Here is an 18131-nt window from a genome sequence, read left to right as displayed (position 1 = left end):
TCAAGGCAACAGAGCTCCCGGAGGAGCACAAAAACCAAGGCACCATCTCATTCCCTGGAGCAGCCCCCTCCCAGCCTGTGGAAACTGTTGCTGGGCGCTACAGGGACAGGGAGGAAGACCCATCCCTGGATCCCCCCAGCCTTCCAAACCCCAGTCATCCAAAATCTGGTCCTCTTTACCTGAACACTAATTCAAGGTCTGCCGCTCACCCCCAACCCTCATATGAAGGGGCTGGGGGTGGTCAGCAGCAAGCTACTGACACATACACCTAGAAGGCAACTACATTTTACAGGCTACAAAACTAAGGCACAGACTTGGGTGTGGGGGGAAAGAAACAAGGCTCCTACAAATCTCAGACCTGCTAAGGAATGAGGTTCTTGCCACAAAAGTGGCCTGGTGTGAAGCACACATATTCCTGCACTCGGGGGGCAGGACTGTTTGACAAACTAATCAATTATGTAGAGATTTCTAAGTCCTGACCTGATGCAGGCCAACCCATGACCCTTCTGACACCCACTCCGGCCCTGCTGGTCTTTCCCCCTCTGCTGGCCAGCCCCCACCAGGGATGTGGGGCACCCCAGGGCAAACCCATGTGGGGTACTTTGCCCACCCCCAGTGGTTTCCTCTTTGTACCTGGGCTAGTTTCAAAGCCGAGACTAAGTTCTTAGAAGGCAGCTGAGTGCGGCGCACGCAGTGAGCACAGAACTGGGGCTCAGAGCGCTTGTTTTCCACACCGCATCCATGTCCAGGTGCCTCGTCAGGCGCTTTCCCGTGGGCCTGCGACCCTTGGCAAAGCAGTGCGTCTGGGCCTGGCACCTGGTCCATGCGGATTCTGGACTGGGCTGGGTGGTCTCGGATCAACTGCAGGGGCCGCGGGGGCAGTGACGAAGCAGCAGCCTCACAGGACCAGCGCTGGCCAGCTCTGAAACCTTCGTGGGAAAATGCTGCCTTCCTCACCAAGGCTGCTTTGAGGGTTACAAGCTACGTGCCCTTGAAAGCTTATGTTTCTTAGTGGGGGGGGAAAAATACAGCTCACAAAATATGATCCCATTTTTAAAAGGTGTGTGTGTGTATACTGCGGGTGCCAAAAAAATATATACACAGTTTAAGCGATGTTATCTGTGTGTTACTTAGTAGTTCGCCACAATCACAAGTGTCTGGACGCTAATGGTGACCACTTTGAGCACCTCTTGTCATTGCAGAAGTCAAACGTGACTTGTATTCATCTTTTGTTATCGGTACATATTGAGTATTACAATTTTAATCCAGTCTTCCTTTCTGAAAACGTATATACATTTTTTTGGCCCCTTCTGTCCGTGCACAGACACACACAGTCTAATATAATAGTCAGTAGCCACATGTGGATACTGAGCACTTGGAATGTGGCTAGTCCAAACTGAGGCGTGCTTTTAAGTGGAAAAGACACCTAGGTTTCAAAGACTTATTTCAAAGAAATGAACTATTCACTAATGATTTTTATACTGATATATGTTGAAGCAACATCTTGGGTTATATTATTTAAATTGATCTCACCTGTCCTAACTTTTTGAACTATGGCGACTAGAAAACTTAAAATTGTATATGTGGCTCGCATTGTGTTTCTATCAGGCAGCACTGGTCTAAAAAGATAGGGTTGCTTTGTAGTATTTATGGTGGTTGGTGGGACGAGTTATGAAAAGGATTTGTTTTCTCTTTGCTAAAACATATTTGGACATTTTTCTACAATGAATTACACGTGTTGTTTGATAAGTTGAAAAGATTTCCCCTTCAAAGGAAGTTAAAAGGCCCCAACACATAATAGTGTTTCCCATCCCCCTTTGGTAACCCAAGCTACCCCCCACCCCCACCCCTCCCACTGGCCAGGAGGCCGTGCCTGAGAAACCACAAGGTCAGCACAGCTCTTTCCAGCAGGCTGCACGTGGCCTAACAGAGCTAAAGAGGAACATCTCTGGGGCAAGAGGGGCCAGGCCTCTCCAGAAGGATCACAAGTTCCAGGGCCTGGCTCATACTCACTCAGGGTGGCCAGAGGGGCAGAGCTGGGACCTCCAGGCTGGGCCACCAGGCTCCCGTAGAGATTCCTGCTGTCTAAAGATTGGTGTGGGTCCTCTCCCAGAAAGTTTTCCGGTTGGGTATATATACTTCTGTGGTCTGGGAGAAGGCAAAGCCAGATGATAAGTAAGGAGAACTCAAGTCAATATGCCATCTACTGGAATCCCAGCTACTTACTAACTACTGCACAGCCCCAAGCAACTTCCTGAACCTCTTAGAACTTGTTTTCCCACCTGTAAATTGAGGATCCTAACTGTAGCGAGATCCCATACAGCTGTTTTGAACCAAGATAATGAGTAAGATGCAGGTGGTGGCTCCGAAGTTTGAGAATCACACAAGAAGTGGAAGGTCTGGCACAGTCTGGCCTGGCTCTCCTGGGCATCTGTCCTCACCAGGCAAGCTACCCACGAGGCAGATTCTAGGGTACGTGGCTAAGCCAGGGACATGATAACGGCCCATCAGTTGATAGATGAGCAACTGCATGCATGTGCATGGGATCCAATCCCTTCATAGAAGTTGTGAAAAATGAAGGTCCAGCCAGGGGAAATGAAAGAGCAGGACTGAAATCAGCACTTGGATCCCCAGACTTTCACCTAAGGCAGCTTGTTCTGACCCCACCCTGAAGATCTTACCTGAAATAAAAAAAGTCACCGCAGTTTCTGACAAGAAGTCAGGAACAGAAAAGCCAGATCAGGCTCACCCCGCCCCTCCAGGCCCCAACACCCATGCCTCAGCTCCTGCTGGTGTCCCCAGGACATTCACCCACCTCCATTTTAGGGCATGGAGCATGGCACAGACCAAGGGAAACTGGTCCAGACAATGAAACACAAACACTTCTGGCTCTGGGGCCAAGAGACCCAGAGCCCAGGGAAAAAACACCTGCCTGCCCCAGTCCACCCTTCGGATTAATGGGCACAGTGCAACTAACCTGATTTCTGGACAGTTTGAGAAGAGAGGAAGAAGAAATGGCAATCAGAAAAGTTCCTCTTTAGGTGGCCTAGTCTTGGGGAAAACAGCTTAAATAAATAAATAAATAAATAAATAAATAAATAAATCAGGCCAAAGCCACTATGCCTTCATCCATTCCTTCCCATCTTTTTCCTGGACTACTGAAGAAGTCTCCAAAGCAGTCTCCCTTCTTCCAGCCTGGTTTCTTCCTGTCCCCACCCCAGTCCATTCTCCACAGAACGAAGAAATCCTGAAGCAGAAATAAGATCATGCCACTTCTTTCATTGTTTTCAGAACAGAATCCAAAGTTCCTAAACTGGACTTCAAATGCCTCTTGCTTTTCTGATTTTTTGAGCCCCTCACCTCTCACTCATACAAACCTCAGTAGGTTCCTCGGAGAATGCTAAATTCAAGTACTCACCAAGTAGTACTTGATGTTCCTCCGGGCTAGAATGCTCGTCACCAAGCTTCTTATCAATCTCACCATAGAGGCATTTCCTGACATCTTGACTAAAGCTGCCCCAAGCCACACACCCCAACACTTGTCTGTTACATTGCCTCACTTTGTTTCTTTCACAGCACTTAGCACTATCAGCAACTGCCCTGTAGTTTTCAAGATGATTGAAAATCGATCCTCTTCTCATTGAAAGGGGCCTGTGTCCCCTTCCCGCCATTCTCTGCAGGATCTGTGGCCTCTATCAACACAATATGGTGCCTGTCGCTGTGCTAGCGCTCAGGCCCAGAACCGTGAAATACTGACAGCATCCACTCCGTCTCCTGGAACACTCTCTCTGGGATCCCTAAGCCACTGAGGAGTAAAACCTACTACTCCGAAACCACCACGCTGGAGGGGGCATCTGAAGGCACTCACTCCAGTTCCAGCCATCACTACCAAACATGTGACTGAAACTGTGGTGGCCCTTCCCAACCAGAACACGTGCCACCTCTATCACTGCCACGTAGAAAAGAAGAACTGCTGGGCTGAGACCTGTCCAAATATTGACCAACAAATCAGCGACTCAAACGGTTGTATTAAGTTCTGGGATGATAAGCAGAACTACACTGTTGGCTTACTATTTCTCCCCAGGAGAAGGGAAACTATGAGGGCAGGTCCCTTCAGTCTTGTTCCCACCAGGACTCCATGGTCTAACATTTAGTAGGTTACTCAAATGAACGTTTGAAATGAATGGCTTTCACTCTGGTAGCAGCTAAGCGAGTTCCTCTCACACGAAGCTTAGTCTCACGCCCTGGTGCTTCTCTAGACACACCTGGGGACTCAGAATCCTGTCTCTTGAGATGGTCAGCTTCCCTTCTACGCAGCCAGTTGGTTGATACTTTGACCCTGGCCTGCCCCCAGACCAAGGTTCTATTTTAGGGCCAGAAGGGGGTTTCTCAGGAAACACCTAATCAAACCAGGTACAGGATGTCAGAATCTTCTCAATAATGTTCCTGCCAAGAGATGGGCCACCAGTGTTTCCACACCGCTCCTCAGCACTCACCCCCTTCTGGGGCAGCCCATTTTAGTCAGAGTTTCCCAGCAGGCTAGGGCAGAACGCGCCATCCTTGGGTAGAAGTATCCCACAGCCTTGGCCAAGCTCTTGGGGATGACTCACTGGAAAGCCGGTCCAATCAGGGGGGGAAAACAATCCCAATTAGATGACATCTTTCTTGCAAACTGCAGCCTTGACCTCCAATCTGATATATAGAACTTAATCTTAGTGGGAAAGGATCTTGAAAGGTCTTCAAACTCAATCACACCTTCATTTTCAGAAGAGGGAAAGGGAGTCCAGAGGTTCGGTAAGTTGCCCGAGGTGTCTTAGCAAGTGAGCCAAAGAGCTGGGACTAGAAAGCTGGTCTCCAGTTTTCCTGCCCTGACTGTCTACTCTACCCTTACACAGGGCTCACACCAACAACTGTGTGAGGAGCAGGCCTGCCTTGGACGAGTCTCTCTCCAGTGTCTGTGGCCCCCAGAGAGAATTTAATGTTCCAGTGAGTTCCAATGCCCAAAGAGCACGGCCACGATACACAAGGCCTCTAGCCAGAACCTTTCCCCTTTCCACCCCAAGATATAAAATCTGCCTTAGCCAGGCTGATGCCTAACAGAGTATTTGAGCTGGAAGGGGCCTTAAAGACAGATGCTATACCCATTTTACAGATGGAAGAAGTGGAGAAAGGCTCACTGGGGCCTAACATAGCCCAGTTTCCCTAGCAGCCCCATCCCTTAGCTCTCAGTTCTCTACTGCCGCTCTGGGGCCTGAGGGTACAATGCCCAGAGGTGTCCTATCTCCCCATCATACTCATTCTCCCCTCTAGGAGTTGCAATTCCTGCCCTAGGCCTTCAAGTCTTCCCCACCCTCTCCTCTCAAACTCTTCTCCCACAGGATGCTGCTCAGTTTGTAGTCAGGTTAGATGCTGTCCCCTCCCTTTGTACGATATAAAACATACCAAGTTTGAGCCTGTAGGCCTCATGCTGGTGTCATGTCTAAAGGAGGACTAGGTTTCGCTACTGAAGAGCAGTCATAAAGAAACAGAGGCTCAGTTTGGCCAGGTCGTCTCATTCTTTTCCCATAACAGTTATATTATTTCACATACTGTCCTACTCACCCATTTTAAAGTATGCAATTCAATTGCCTTTTTTTTTTTTTTGCATATTCAGAGTATTGCTTTTTAAAGAAAAGCTGCAGATCTCTAAGTCTCCAGATAAATTTTCTTGATTTAAAAATATAGGTGATTGAATTGTTTTTAATGCAAGGCCAATCAAAACCTGTCAGTAGTAGACTGGACTGGGCCTGAGGAGGCAGGTGGAGGGTGCCCACTTGTGACTTCTGTCTTTTAGGATATAAGCCCCATCATGGCAGCAATGTGTCTTGTTTACCCCTGAATTACGGGGCCTGACACCTAACAAGTATGCAAAATTTTCTGAATGAACAAATCTAGCAAAGTACTCTGCAAATTTGCAGCTGCAGAGCCCAAAAGCAAATCGCTACCCAAACTGTTTAAATATCATCACGTCCAAGAATTCAGTTCCTCCTGTAGCAACTGAATCCATTTAGGGGCACTGCTGCAAGTTACTACTTGACCAGAGCCAAAACCTACTGACCCTCCACCTCTCCCCTCCCACCTACCATCAGTTTTACCCAGAGGGCCACATGAAGGGTCACATTCAAATGCTTTATTTGAGAACAACCAGTATCCACCCACCTCCAGCTTTGATTCTCTGGCAAAACAATCCTAGTTCCTTCAACCATTCCCTCCTCACAGAAAGGTGCATGAGTCCCGGTGAGCCACCTCGTCTGTGTGTTCCTGATTTCCTGTGTCCCTCCCACATTCCCTAGAAGCAGCACCCAGCTGCTCACCGCCAAACCTTGCTGTCACCATATCCAAACTCCACCTCCCATACTCTGCTCTATTTCAGGCTACTATTCCCAAATCAGGCTACTATTCCATCCACATAATTGGTTTATCTTCCTCATATTGCTGTTTATACACAGAACAGGAAAAGCAAAGAGACCTCCACACCCCCAAAGACACCCAAAGCTGCAGAAAGACACCAAAGATGGAGTGGGAGGGTTTCCATGCAAAGCCATAAGCCCATCTCTCACTGACATTCTATCACCAGGACCTTCCCAAACACCACGTGGGCTTCTCACTGCAAGATTATATCCCCAAGTGATTCCTTAAATTCCCCTCCTCTATGGAGGTGCATGACAGCCCATGGCAGGGTCAGAAGAGTTGGCCCTAAGAAGTGGCATGGGCTGCATTCCCATGTAGGCTCAGGACCAAACAGAGGGGATGGAGGGGCAAGGGCCCAGGCCAATAGGAAAGCTGGCTTTGGCACCTGATGTCTGTAAGCCAACTGAAGACCCGGGACAAATTCAGGTCTCAAAAAGAATCATCAATACTCTTACAATTATCATTTATTGTTCATTATTCGCCAGACTCAGGCTGAGCACTCATATTTATCCAGCTCACTTTCAACACCTGTATGTGGGCATTCTACATGTAACTCCATTTACTGAGGCCCAGAAGTTTCCAACCTGTCCAAGGATACTTAGTTGGTAAGTGCCATGTTTCCCTGAAAATAACACCTCACTGGAAAATAAGCCCTAGCATGATTTTTCAGGATGACGTCCCCTGAACATAAGCCCTAATGTGTCTTTTGGATAAAAAAAATCAATGTAAGACCTGGTCTTATTTTCGGAGAAACACGGTGGCTGAGTTAACTCAAACTGGTTGGCTGACCCCAAAGTTCCCGTATAACCACCCCACTCTACTTCTCCGGAGGTGGAGTGAAAACCGAATTGGAATGGGTGCCAAGAGACGGGGGACCAAGTCTCAGCCCTGCTTTGAACTGACCGGTTTTGAGCAGTTACTCCCTTTCTGGGCCTTTCGTACCTAACTTGCTACATTCAGGGTTTACAAGGACTTCTGGGGTCCCTTCCAGCTCTACACTCCTTCTCTGAAAGGATGGAAAGAAAATTCAAGCCCCTGAGGGCACAGCAAGGGGACAGAGTTGACAACTGGGCGTTGGGCTGCAGCAGCCTGACTCTATAGCCCAGAATTCTCAGGAACTCACTATAAAAGCCAATATAAGGGCAACTGCAAAACCCCTGTCCTCAGCACAGGTGTAAAGCAGCTGAATTCAGCAGAGGGAGGCGGCTCTGATGGGAGTGACACCTTGTACATACGGTTATCTATGCAAGAACCCGCAAAGCCCAGCTGAAGAGTAGCTGGTAGCAGGCAGCCTCGAAGTGGCCCTCCCCTAGTGGAAAGGGGGACTGTCACCTGGAAGCCTGTCCCCCTGCCACTACTTCCCGGCCCTCCTCCTCGTCCCACCTAGCAAGCTGCAGCAGGGACAAGCAAGCTGGTGGCTCTAAGCGTAAGCGTGAGCTCAGCCTAGGCCAATCCTTCAGTAATTGTGCTTTTTCTGGCCAATGAGATGCATTCCAGCTCACCTGGCGTTCGGAAAGGTCAGAGAAATCCCATAAACCAGAGCCGCTCCCTACCCCTCAAGGGTGACAGCTGATAATTGCCCAAGACCTACAATTCAGGAATGACTTGGAAGTCTGTTCCCAAAATGGGAACAATGTCCCAAAGAGTCACGACAGGAAACCCTAAACCATCTATTCTTAAGCTAAGAGGTTCTGCCACAAGGCCCGAGTAATCTTTCAAAAGGAAAAATCTGACCACGCAACTCCCTCACTTAAAATCTTCAATGGCTCTCAAGTGCCTTCCTGTTAAAACCAGAATTTACTTTTCCAGTCAGCTAAACTACAGCCACAGGGAATTATTGTTCGCTGAACCCTAGGCCTTTTCTCAGGTAACTCCTACCTATCGCTCCCATTTCAGCTTAGCCATAACTTCTTCCAGAAAGACTTCTCTGACCTAGACTGAATTGGGTACCTTGCCACATTCCCAAAGAACCCCATCCCACACTTTTCTTACATAGCACCATCCGTACAGGATTGTATGTGTGCCCTTTGCCAACATGGATTTTTATTATTCACTGTGGTATCCTGTATGCCAGATTAAAAATATGCTGAAATGTTGCTGTTAAAGTGTGAGATTCATCCATTTCTTCACTAACTACTCACTAAGCTGCCTACTATGTGCCAAGTGTGTTGTAAGTGCTGGGAACACAGCAGTGGTCAAATAGCAAAGCTTCCGACCCAATGATGGTAAGAGCTAAGAACAAAAATGAAACAAGCTAAGAGAGATGGGGCTGCAGAGTATGGGTGCTGGCTTACTATTTCATGCAGGGTGGTCTGGGAAGGCCTCTCCATCAGTGTTATTTGAACAGGAACCTGAAGAAAGTGAGGGTGTGAGCCATGTGGCTGGGGGTGGAGAATTCCAGAACAAAAGCCATGAAGCAGGAGAGTGCATAATGTGCTCCAGAAAAAGCAAGGACCGATGTTGTTGGTAGGGAAAAGTGGTGAAAGGTGTCGGAGCTTGTGGGGAACCAGATCAAGCAGTGTTAGAGGGCACGCTAAGGGCTCCGGATTTCACTCCCCTCTGAGAAGCCAGGAGAGGGTTTGCAGCAGGAGTGAGAGGAGACCAGTGAGGAGGGTGCTGCAACAATCCAGGTGAGAAGCAACGGTGCACGGCCCAGGCTGGCAACAGAAGAGGTGGTAAGAATCATTTAGCTTTGGATGTAGTTTTTAGGAGTCAAAAGGGTGTAAACTACAGAGAAACAGGCAAGGATGAGCCCAAGATTTTTAGTCTGAGCAATGAGAAGGACAGAGTTGCTTATTAACCCTCTCCTGAGTCTTCACTTTCCTCACCTGTGAAGTGGGGATAAGCGCACCTGCTGAGCTGATTAAATGGGACAGAACTCGGAAAGCATCCAATAAATGGTAATTACTGTGTTTCCCCGAAAATAAGACCTAACTAGACCATCAACTCTACTGTGTCTTTTGGAGCAAAAATTAATATTAAAGCAGGGAAGACAAAAGGCTACCTCAAGGTGCAGTATACCCGGAGGGTAAGGCAGCTGCCACTACAAGTTTGGACGGTTAATACAAAGCACCCTATGAATAAGGCTTCTGATGGAGTTATCTGGGTTTACCAATAGTACCCCAAACTGAGATGGGGAAGCCCCTCACCACACATGACAGATTTATATGGCTGGCTTTACAAGATTCATCAATCTAGACCCACACTCTTCATCCCCAACACCGAAGGCTTTGCCAGTCCAAAGGCACAGCCAAAAGAAAGGTACTACATCAAGACTGTCTTGGTTCTGGGAAAATCCCACAGGGAGACTCTCCCTAAGCTATCGCCATGAGAAGTTGGCCAGTTGACCCTGGTAACTACTACAAATAGAGCTACTTGAAAACGAAGCTACCTACCTCCTGATTACCAATCTTCACTTAGAAAAGGAATAGATAACCCCTCAGAATAGGTGACTACCTCAAACTACACACATCTAGCTTTGGAAAACATCTTCTGGAATATAAACCCCTTAACCATGTGTTGGGCTACCCCATACTCGGTATCAATTTGATTCTCAAAACCACCTCAGCATGGGTTAGTCCCATTCTGTGAATAAGAAAAAGAGGTTATGAAAGCTGTTTAAGGTCACAAAGTGAGAGCAGAGAGAAGCACTTTGCCCATGTTCTGATTTTAATCCCATTACCTATCCCCTTTGCTCCTTCACCCCATTGTTTCCTATCCTTTCATTAGCCAGGTGCCAAAACTTATTTTCTATCATGAACCCCCAGCAAAGTAAGGCCATCCTCTCTCCTGGCCACTCCCTAAGGTCACTATGGACCAGCCAGAGAGGCTTGTGAGCCCAGACTGAGGCACCTGTGAGCCCTCTGGAGGCCCCAACACTCTAATTACCCCCTTTAAGCTTGTCTTGGATTTTGCAAACGAGGGAACTCCCATCTGCCAAGCTCTCCATTTTAAAGGTTTTTGTGGTTTCAGGCTCGGCTGCTCCTCCTCTTCCTACCCACCTCCCAAAGGGAGGAAACCAGTGCCGGGTAACAGCTATGAAGTTTACTCTAGCTTAGGTCCCATTGCAGAGGGGTCGGTTAGCTGAGATACTCTGTCCCTCAGGGAGGGCCAGGGTTCAAGACAGCTGAGACTACCCTCCACCTCCCACAGGCCTGGAACCACCTCCTAACCACCCCAGAACCTCTCCCTCTCAAGCAGACACTCACTCCAACACCCTGCCTAGAAGAAGGGGCGGGGGAGTTGAAGGTTCGTGGTGAAGGCCTTCCTCACTTGGCCCCTTCAGAGGGTGTCCAATTGTGTGCATTCTTCACAAGAAGAGAAAGTGATCTGAACTATACAGGAAAAGAGCTTTAAGCCCTAATTAGGCAAACCTAGCAGTTCTTAGCCAAGGTGCATAATATAACCAGTTATGGAGTTTAAAACAAACAAAAACAATCATAATTCCTTTATCAGCCCTGACAAATTCCTTAATAAAGCGATCAGATTTCCTCAACTGCCACCCAAATATCGTCTTATAACTCGTTTGTTTGAATCAGGATCCAAACAAGATTCACACAATTCATTTGATTGATGCCTCAACTCTTTTCATCTACACCGCGTTTCCCAAAAATAAGACCTAGCTGGACAATCAGCTCTAATGCGTCTTTTGGAGCAAAAATTAATATAAGACCCTGTCTTATTTTACTATAAGACTGGATATAATATGTAATATAAATATAATTAATATAATTAATATAATAAAAATACCGGGTCTTATATAATTTTTTGCTCCAAAAGATGCATCAGAGCTGATTGTCTAGCTAGGTCTTATTTTTGGGGAAACATGGTAACAGTTCCCTTTTTCAAATATGCCATTTATTGACTGATAACATAATCTGTCCTACAGAATTTCTCATGTTCAAAAACTGGAAAACTGCTACCTCACAGTCAGTCAATTTGTTCCTCTATCCCCAGAGGTCTATGATTCTATTAGGTTTGGGTTCCATTTTTATTTGGTGGGGAGAACTTTTCCAACAGTGCTGTGTATTTCCCATTATCACATTATAAGGCACATAATGTAGTTGCTCCATAGTGTCTGACAAGGACCCTCAAGTGAACAGCCTAAGTTCCTGAAGCCAGAAGAGTCTCTCCAGCCCTCACAGAGCTTGGGTTCAAAACTGGAATTCTTACCCACTACGGGAGATATAAACATACATATAACAACCTCTGCTTTCGTTCCTTTTTATGGGGAAGGGGTTTATTGGAAAAAGTGTTTTTGATACTAAAAAAAACTTTGACAACATTTAGACTGAATCCAATTCCATTGTTTCACAGATGAAGAAACAGAGGTACAGAGTAAGCGTGGGGGTTGCTGGTGTCCACGATGCTGGTCATGAGCAGAATCAGAAGTGGAACTAACAAATTCTAACAATGGTGATAATTTTATTATAAAGTTAGAAACGGGGCGGCCCCGTGGCTCAGGCGGTTGGAGCTCCGTGCTCCTAACGCCGAAGGCTGCCAGTTCGATCCCCACATGGGCCAGTGGCAGATGGCTCAGTTGGCTGGAACACGGGCTCTCAGCAACGGATGGTGGGCTGCGCCCCCTGCAAGTAACAACGGCAAGTGGACCTGGAGCTAAGCTGCACCCTCCACAACTAAAACTGAAAGGACAACATGACTCGGAAAAGTCCTGGAAGTACACACTGTTCCCCAATAAAGTCCTGTACCCCTTCCCCCAATAAAATCTTTAAAAAAACAAAACAAAAAAAAGTTAAAAACAGCAACTGTTAAGTAGATTGTTAAATAGGTAGCATGTAACAGATGCTCTGTGCCAGGCATTATGGTAAGGGCTTTATAAATATTATCTTCTTTAATTCCCACAACCTTCTGAAATAGTAACTCTCATTATTCTCATTTTGAGAGCAACGGTGGCTCAGCGGGGCTGAGTAATTCACCCAAGATTGCACAAGTTATAGATGCAAAACTGTATATATACAAATACAGAATTATTACGTTGTACACCTAAAACTAATATTATATGGCAATTATACCTCAATTTTTAAAAAAGCAGCAGCAGCAAAAGAAACAAAGCTGAGGCTCAAAAGTACAGCCTATATGATTCCAGGGCAGAGTTCTTACTTCCATCCAGTCTACTTTCTTGTGGTAGGGGAGGTGCCAGGGCCTGAAGTAGCTCTGAGGTCCTCACACAGTGAAGACTGAGGCTCAGATCCACACAGATGCCCCACCTAGTACAAGGTTGTGTGTGTGTGAGGGGGAGGGGGGCGACCTGAGGAAGGAGAGTGGAGGTTTACTTGAGGCCAGTTCAATGGGGCAGAGAATCCCCGGGGGTTGCCATGGGTTAGGTGAGATTATAACCCCCTTTTTTTTGTTTTGTCTTGTGCCATCAGTTAGCTACACTTCAAAGGTAAAGAAAGAGCGATGCCCAGAACATAAACACTCAAGTCTCAGACCCTGCCCCCGACTTTCCTTTAAAAAGAAATCTGCTCTCTTGCAAGAGAAGTTTTTGTCCTTGCTAGGCTTCTCCACACTTGGACTCAGCAGTCTCTCTCATAAGTTTTCACCCTACATAAAAACTTTCAGTTTCAAATAATAAAGACTCAAAAAAAAAAAAAAAGAAAAAGAAAAAAAATCAAGGAAAAGACTACAGCACTGGTTGGTTGGTTTTCTTACTATACATAAGTTAATTTCTACACAATCAACCCACTGATTCCCCCTGCTGGGGTGGGTGGAAGCTTGTGATGATACACTCTCAAATCTCAACCCACTGCTAGTGCGCCAGCCACAGCAAACTTTTAGTTCAGTTAAACTAGCCTTTCCCCACAGCCCTGAAAGCACCTGTGCACTCTCCCGAAAGGTAATCTTAATGAAAGGCACATAAACTAATTAAAACATTTTAAAAACATTCATCATACCACATTCCACAGCAAAAATAGCCAATTCTTTGGGTTACCAACTTTTAGGATTATCCATAACATGCCTTTTATGCCTGTGGATAAGCAAGTCCATTTTTAAGGAGATGATCCCATATATTTCATGGAGTATTGATACAACACCAACAATACCACAAAAGGAAAGGAGCACTGCATTCCCCAACCCCTCAAAAGACAGGTGGGGAAAACAAAGACCCAGAAAAAGTTCCGGAAAGTCCCAGTCTCAGTCTCCAAGACTTGGTATAACAGCTAGCTACCACATGGCCGGCACTCGGCTATAAAGATTTACACATATCACAATAAATGCTCACAACAGCCTCACGTGGCAGATAAATCATAATTTAATCCCCAGTATACAAATGGAGAAGCTGAGGCACAGAACAGTTAAGGAACTTGCCCAAGGAGGCACAGTCAGCAAGTGGTAAGAGCTGGCATTTGAACCCATGCAGTTTTGACCCCAAAACTTCTGCTATATATACACAAATTTTTCTTTTAACAAAAACATCTTGTGTCTCTCCCATTACACTTAGAGTTGTGGCTAGGATAAGGAAAAAATTTTAAGCGTTTTCAAAATATTCTAGGGGAAGCAAATACAACAAGCCAAAATGCAAATCCCATGATTTGCAACTACAAAGGTAAGACGTGGAAGCTTAAACCAGAATAGAGAACCCTACAAGGGTGGATTATCGAAAAACATCTTTTATTACTAGTTACTGCATGTGTCCCTTACAGAAGTAAAACACTAGCATCTGAGCCAAAAGGAGGGCTAAAAATAGGCATTTGCAACAAGCTTTGGAAAGGTTTTCGCTTGCTTATGAGGCACTCATTTTTGTAGACTCTCAAAAACATATGCATTACAGAACACAAAAATTCCCAAGACCACATTGCCACTCACTCCATTGGTGTCACATTTAAACTCCTCCAAGCTGCAAATAAAACCAGGGCTAGAAAAGGGCCTTAGCTATCCATGTAGACTCCAAAGATAGGGCCCCCATCGAACCCTATCAGACAGACAGACAAGTCAATCACAGAATTCTCCCTCAAAAAGCATCCAAGCCCTAACTACAGGCTTAAAAAGAGAAGCTACTGGACTAATTCAGTTAGTCTGTCAAAGACTATTCCAAAGGTTCAAAACCAATGAATAGAGAAGACACTTTCTTGCCTTAAGATTCCAGAAAAAACAACAGAACAAACCTACCAGACTCAGAATTTTGCTTTGGGCACTTAATGCAAGGTGGCATCTCCACTAGAAGCAAAGGTGAGATGCCAGCCCAGCTTTCTTATTCATCAATAACCCCAGTGACGCACCCTATCAAGGGTCCCTGCATTTGCACAAAATGCCAGCTCAGGCACCCAATACCACCTGATGTCATGGCTGATTTAAAACCCACAAGGCAGGCTCACCATTGGCTAAGCAGCAGCAGCCAGGGTGAGTAGCCCCATTTAAACTTCTGAGGAGTGCTCTCTCCTGGGGATGATTATACCCCTTTGAGTTTTAAGATGGGGGAAGGACCAAAGAGTGTCTTAAAGTTGCTTTCCCTCCTTCAGTGGGTGGATCAAGAGGAATATGCAAGAAAATGGAGGTTTCAGCAATGCCCTTTGCATAAGAGGGCTCTGGAAGGGAAAGGGGGGAAGGGCAGAAGGAAGAGAACACGGTTTGAGGTACTATTAGTAAACCCCAAGTGTCTCCTCCTCCAAATGAAGCAACCTTAAAAGAAATAAAAATTGCAACACGCCATTTTCAGAATTGGCTGTTCTGGTTTTCCTACGATTACGAATGATTCTACTCCCTTGAATGTGAAGGTATTAAGCACCCCCCTTCAACTTTCCCCATTTCAATGGTTTAAACCAGTCAGCTTCAACCAGCGACTGCAGAAGGGGAGGAGTTTTGCAAAAAGCATTAGGGCTATGGCCACAAGCCATCATTCTAGCTTCAAACGGGTTTTGGTATTGGTCCACTTCAAAAGGACCCCAAACCGAAGAATCCAGAACCACTTTGCCCTGACGCGCCGGCAAACCGAGGAGAGAGGGCGCGCCCCTAACCCAAGGCGACGGTCTATTCTCCGCAAAGGGAGACCCAGACGAGCCTCCATGTTTTTCACCGCCTGTCTCCCCACGCTGACACGGCTCCGCTACGACTTCCTGCACCCCCACCTCCCCAAAAGACCAGGCCCAAAAACACCAAAAAAAAAAAAAAAAAAAAATCACAAAACAAAAAAAAAAAAAAAAAAAACGAGGGAGAAGGCGTGGAGAGCGCGGCCGTGCGGTCACATGCCGCTCCCCGCGCGGGGAGGCACCACGTTGTCCCGGCTGCGGAGGAATGCCGGGAAGGGGGGCCGCGCACTCACACTCGCGCACACGCACACTCCGGGCCGCGCCGCCAGCCCGCACCCGCCTTCCACCCCCAGCGCCGCGGCGGGCGCGGAATGTACAGGCCGAGCGGCCGCGAGCAGTCTGCCGGCGCGGCGCATGGCGCCCAACTGTCACCCGCCCGCCCAGCCCGGCCACTCCCTCCCCCGCCGCCACACGCCCCTCGCGCCGCCGCAAGACCCCTCGCTCGCTTCGTCTTTTCCGCCAAGCCCTTCACTGGATTCCCCGCACACTCGCCATCTGGCTCCCTCTCAAGGCGGAAGGTCCCCGGGATCGGGGAGGGAAAGCACCGAATTCAATGACACGTTGGGTTTCCTCTCCTCCCCATTCTCTTCGTAACCGACCCCTCAACGCGTCGTCAATGGCGATTCTACCGCCTACTACCATATACTTGAGAACAAAACTTGTTAACTTCTAAACGTCGAACCCGTGTAGTTGATATGAACTCATCGCTGGGCGCTTCGCTGCCCGTGACATATGCTCATTAAACATTTACAACATGGGGACGATCGCAACGCTCCCGAAACGAGGAGCGCGGGGCGGGGTGGGAAGAGGGGGCTTCCCGAAGGTTTGGGCCAGGAACCGTCTCTCCCCCCGACACGCGGCGGGGGAGAGCATTCTTTTCACCGATTGCAGCGCCCGCCCGCTCCCGGCGAGGTAGGCCCGGACCACGCCGTTGCCCACTAACCGCTGCGGCCCAGGCGGTGGCCATGGCCTCCTGGAGGCCGGGCACTCGGGCAGGGACGGGTTCCCGAGTGTGTCGGTGGGGAGGGCACAGCGACCCGAATTAGCCAGGAAGCAATAAAAAAATAAAAAAAAAATCCCGAGTCACCACCACCAGCGGCGGACCCCAGGCCCTGGAGGCCGCTGGGGGAGGGGACGCCTGTGTCCCCGGAAAAGGCCCCCGGACCCTGCAGAGCAAGCAGGAAGACCCACCTGGAGGGGACTGTCCGTTCACGGTGGCCAGGACCGGCGGCAGAGCGTTCTTAGTCCACGGGTTCACCTTGGGCGGAGGGGCCTCCACGAAGTCTCGGCGCCCGGCACCCGCGGCTCCGGCCGCTCCTCCACCAGCGCCCGGCTCGCCGCCGCCGCCCTCCTCCCCGTCGCTGAAGGCCAGGCCCTCGGCGCCGGGTGGCTGCGGAGGCCGCGGGCTCTCGCGCTCCAGGTGCCCGGTAGCCTCCTTGTGTGGCTTGGCGCAGGGCGGCCGAGGTCTCCGGGCGCCGCCGTCCGACTCCCCCCCTCCGACGTCGTTCGCCCCGGGCTCGCCCTTGCCTTCGGGCGGCGGCGGCAGCTTCTTCCTCACCAGCCCCCCATGCTCTTCGGCCTGCAAGAGCGGGGCGCCCCCCGGCAGCAGCGGCTCCACCTGAGTGGCCATCTGCGCGCCCGCCCCCCCGGAGAAGCCGGGCGCGCCCGAGGCGGCCTCCCCCGCCTCGAACTTGGCTCTCAGAGCGCCCGCGACGCCTTCCTCCGGAGAGCTGGGCCCCAGTCCCTGCGGAGAAGGGTCGGGGTTCACGCTAGGCGCGGTCCCACTCCCGGCTGGATGCAGCCGCCTTAGATCCCAGGCCGCTGGCGGGGCGGGGGGGGGAGGAAGGCCCCCCACTCTGCGGTCCAGGCCTCCTTGGAGCGCGTCCCCCCCCGCCCGTTCCTCGCAAGGCACCCCCACCCCGAGCCTGGCAGGCTTCTCGTCCCGTACCTCCCTCCCCCCCGCCGCCGGGGCGGCCCGGGCTTCCCGGCTCGGGGGCTGCAGCAATATGGACGGACGGGGGAGAGGCGCGGCGAGCCGAGCCGACCACGCGATCCGCGGCAGGCGGCGGGCGGGCGCGCGCCTCACGACGCGGCGAGCGAGGGGAGGGGCGGAGAAGCGGGGGCGCGCCCGCTCGGGCCGACCCTTGGCGACAGGCGGGCGGGAGGAGGCGGGAGCGCGCGCGCACGGTCTCGCTGCCCCGCCCATCGCCCCGCCCCTAGCCTCCGATTCCTCAGTGCACCTCCCAGGCTAGGGGGCGAGAGGGTGCTCGGACCGGACGGGGGCGAGCACGTGCCTGATGCAATTCGGTAGGGGGGGGCAATGAAGGAGGCAGGAGAGATGTGGGAGGGGGGGGGTAAAAAAGGGGAGGTGTCTTAAAGGACCAGCGCTAAAGAGCGGCCGCAGGTGGAGCACATGGAGCGGGCCACGCGGCCGGCAGGGCCTGCTCGCGCTCTTTAGGTTGGATGCGCCAGGTTCGGGAGAAGGAACCATTAATGTCACCTTCGTCTTACATCCACCCCGAAGTAGCGCGGAGGCCGCCGGTTCCCTGGTGCCCTGCGGGCCTGGCCCTCCCGAGCACCGTCCGGGTGACCTTGGGCGGGCTGCCCTCACCTCTGCTGACTGTGCTCGGCTCC

The 18131-nt window shown here is 49.7% G+C and overlaps 1 protein-coding gene across 7 annotated transcripts in view; it reads right to left on the bottom strand.

Moving 5' to 3' along the window:
- The window catches only part of LARP1 (La ribonucleoprotein 1, translational regulator), a 53712-nt gene extending 36265 nt beyond the window's left edge, over window positions 1-17447 (bottom strand). For 2 of the 7 annotated variants that reach the window (XM_081035192.1, XM_081035193.1), the window contains exons 1-2: window positions 16689-17445; window positions 2014-2148 (exon numbers count right to left, since the gene is read on the bottom strand). In XM_081035192.1, coding sequence (XP_080891318.1) covers window positions 2014-2148; window positions 16689-17127 — 574 coding nt within the window. In that variant the 5' untranslated portion in view covers window positions 17128-17445. Of the gene's footprint in view, window positions 1-2013; window positions 2149-16688 lie in introns of all 7 variants that reach the window. The other 5 variants (XM_081035194.1, XM_081035195.1, XM_081035196.1 and 2 more) reach the window with 5 other exon arrangements.
- Between the last annotated feature and the right edge of the window lie 684 nt (window positions 17448-18131).

The sequence above is a fragment of the Rhinolophus hipposideros genome, assembly GCF_964194185.1.
Source record: "Rhinolophus hipposideros genome assembly, chromosome: 23".
Classification (NCBI taxonomy): domain Eukaryota; kingdom Metazoa; phylum Chordata; class Mammalia; order Chiroptera; family Rhinolophidae; genus Rhinolophus; species Rhinolophus hipposideros.
This window is presented reverse-complemented; position numbering and strand designations above follow the sequence as displayed.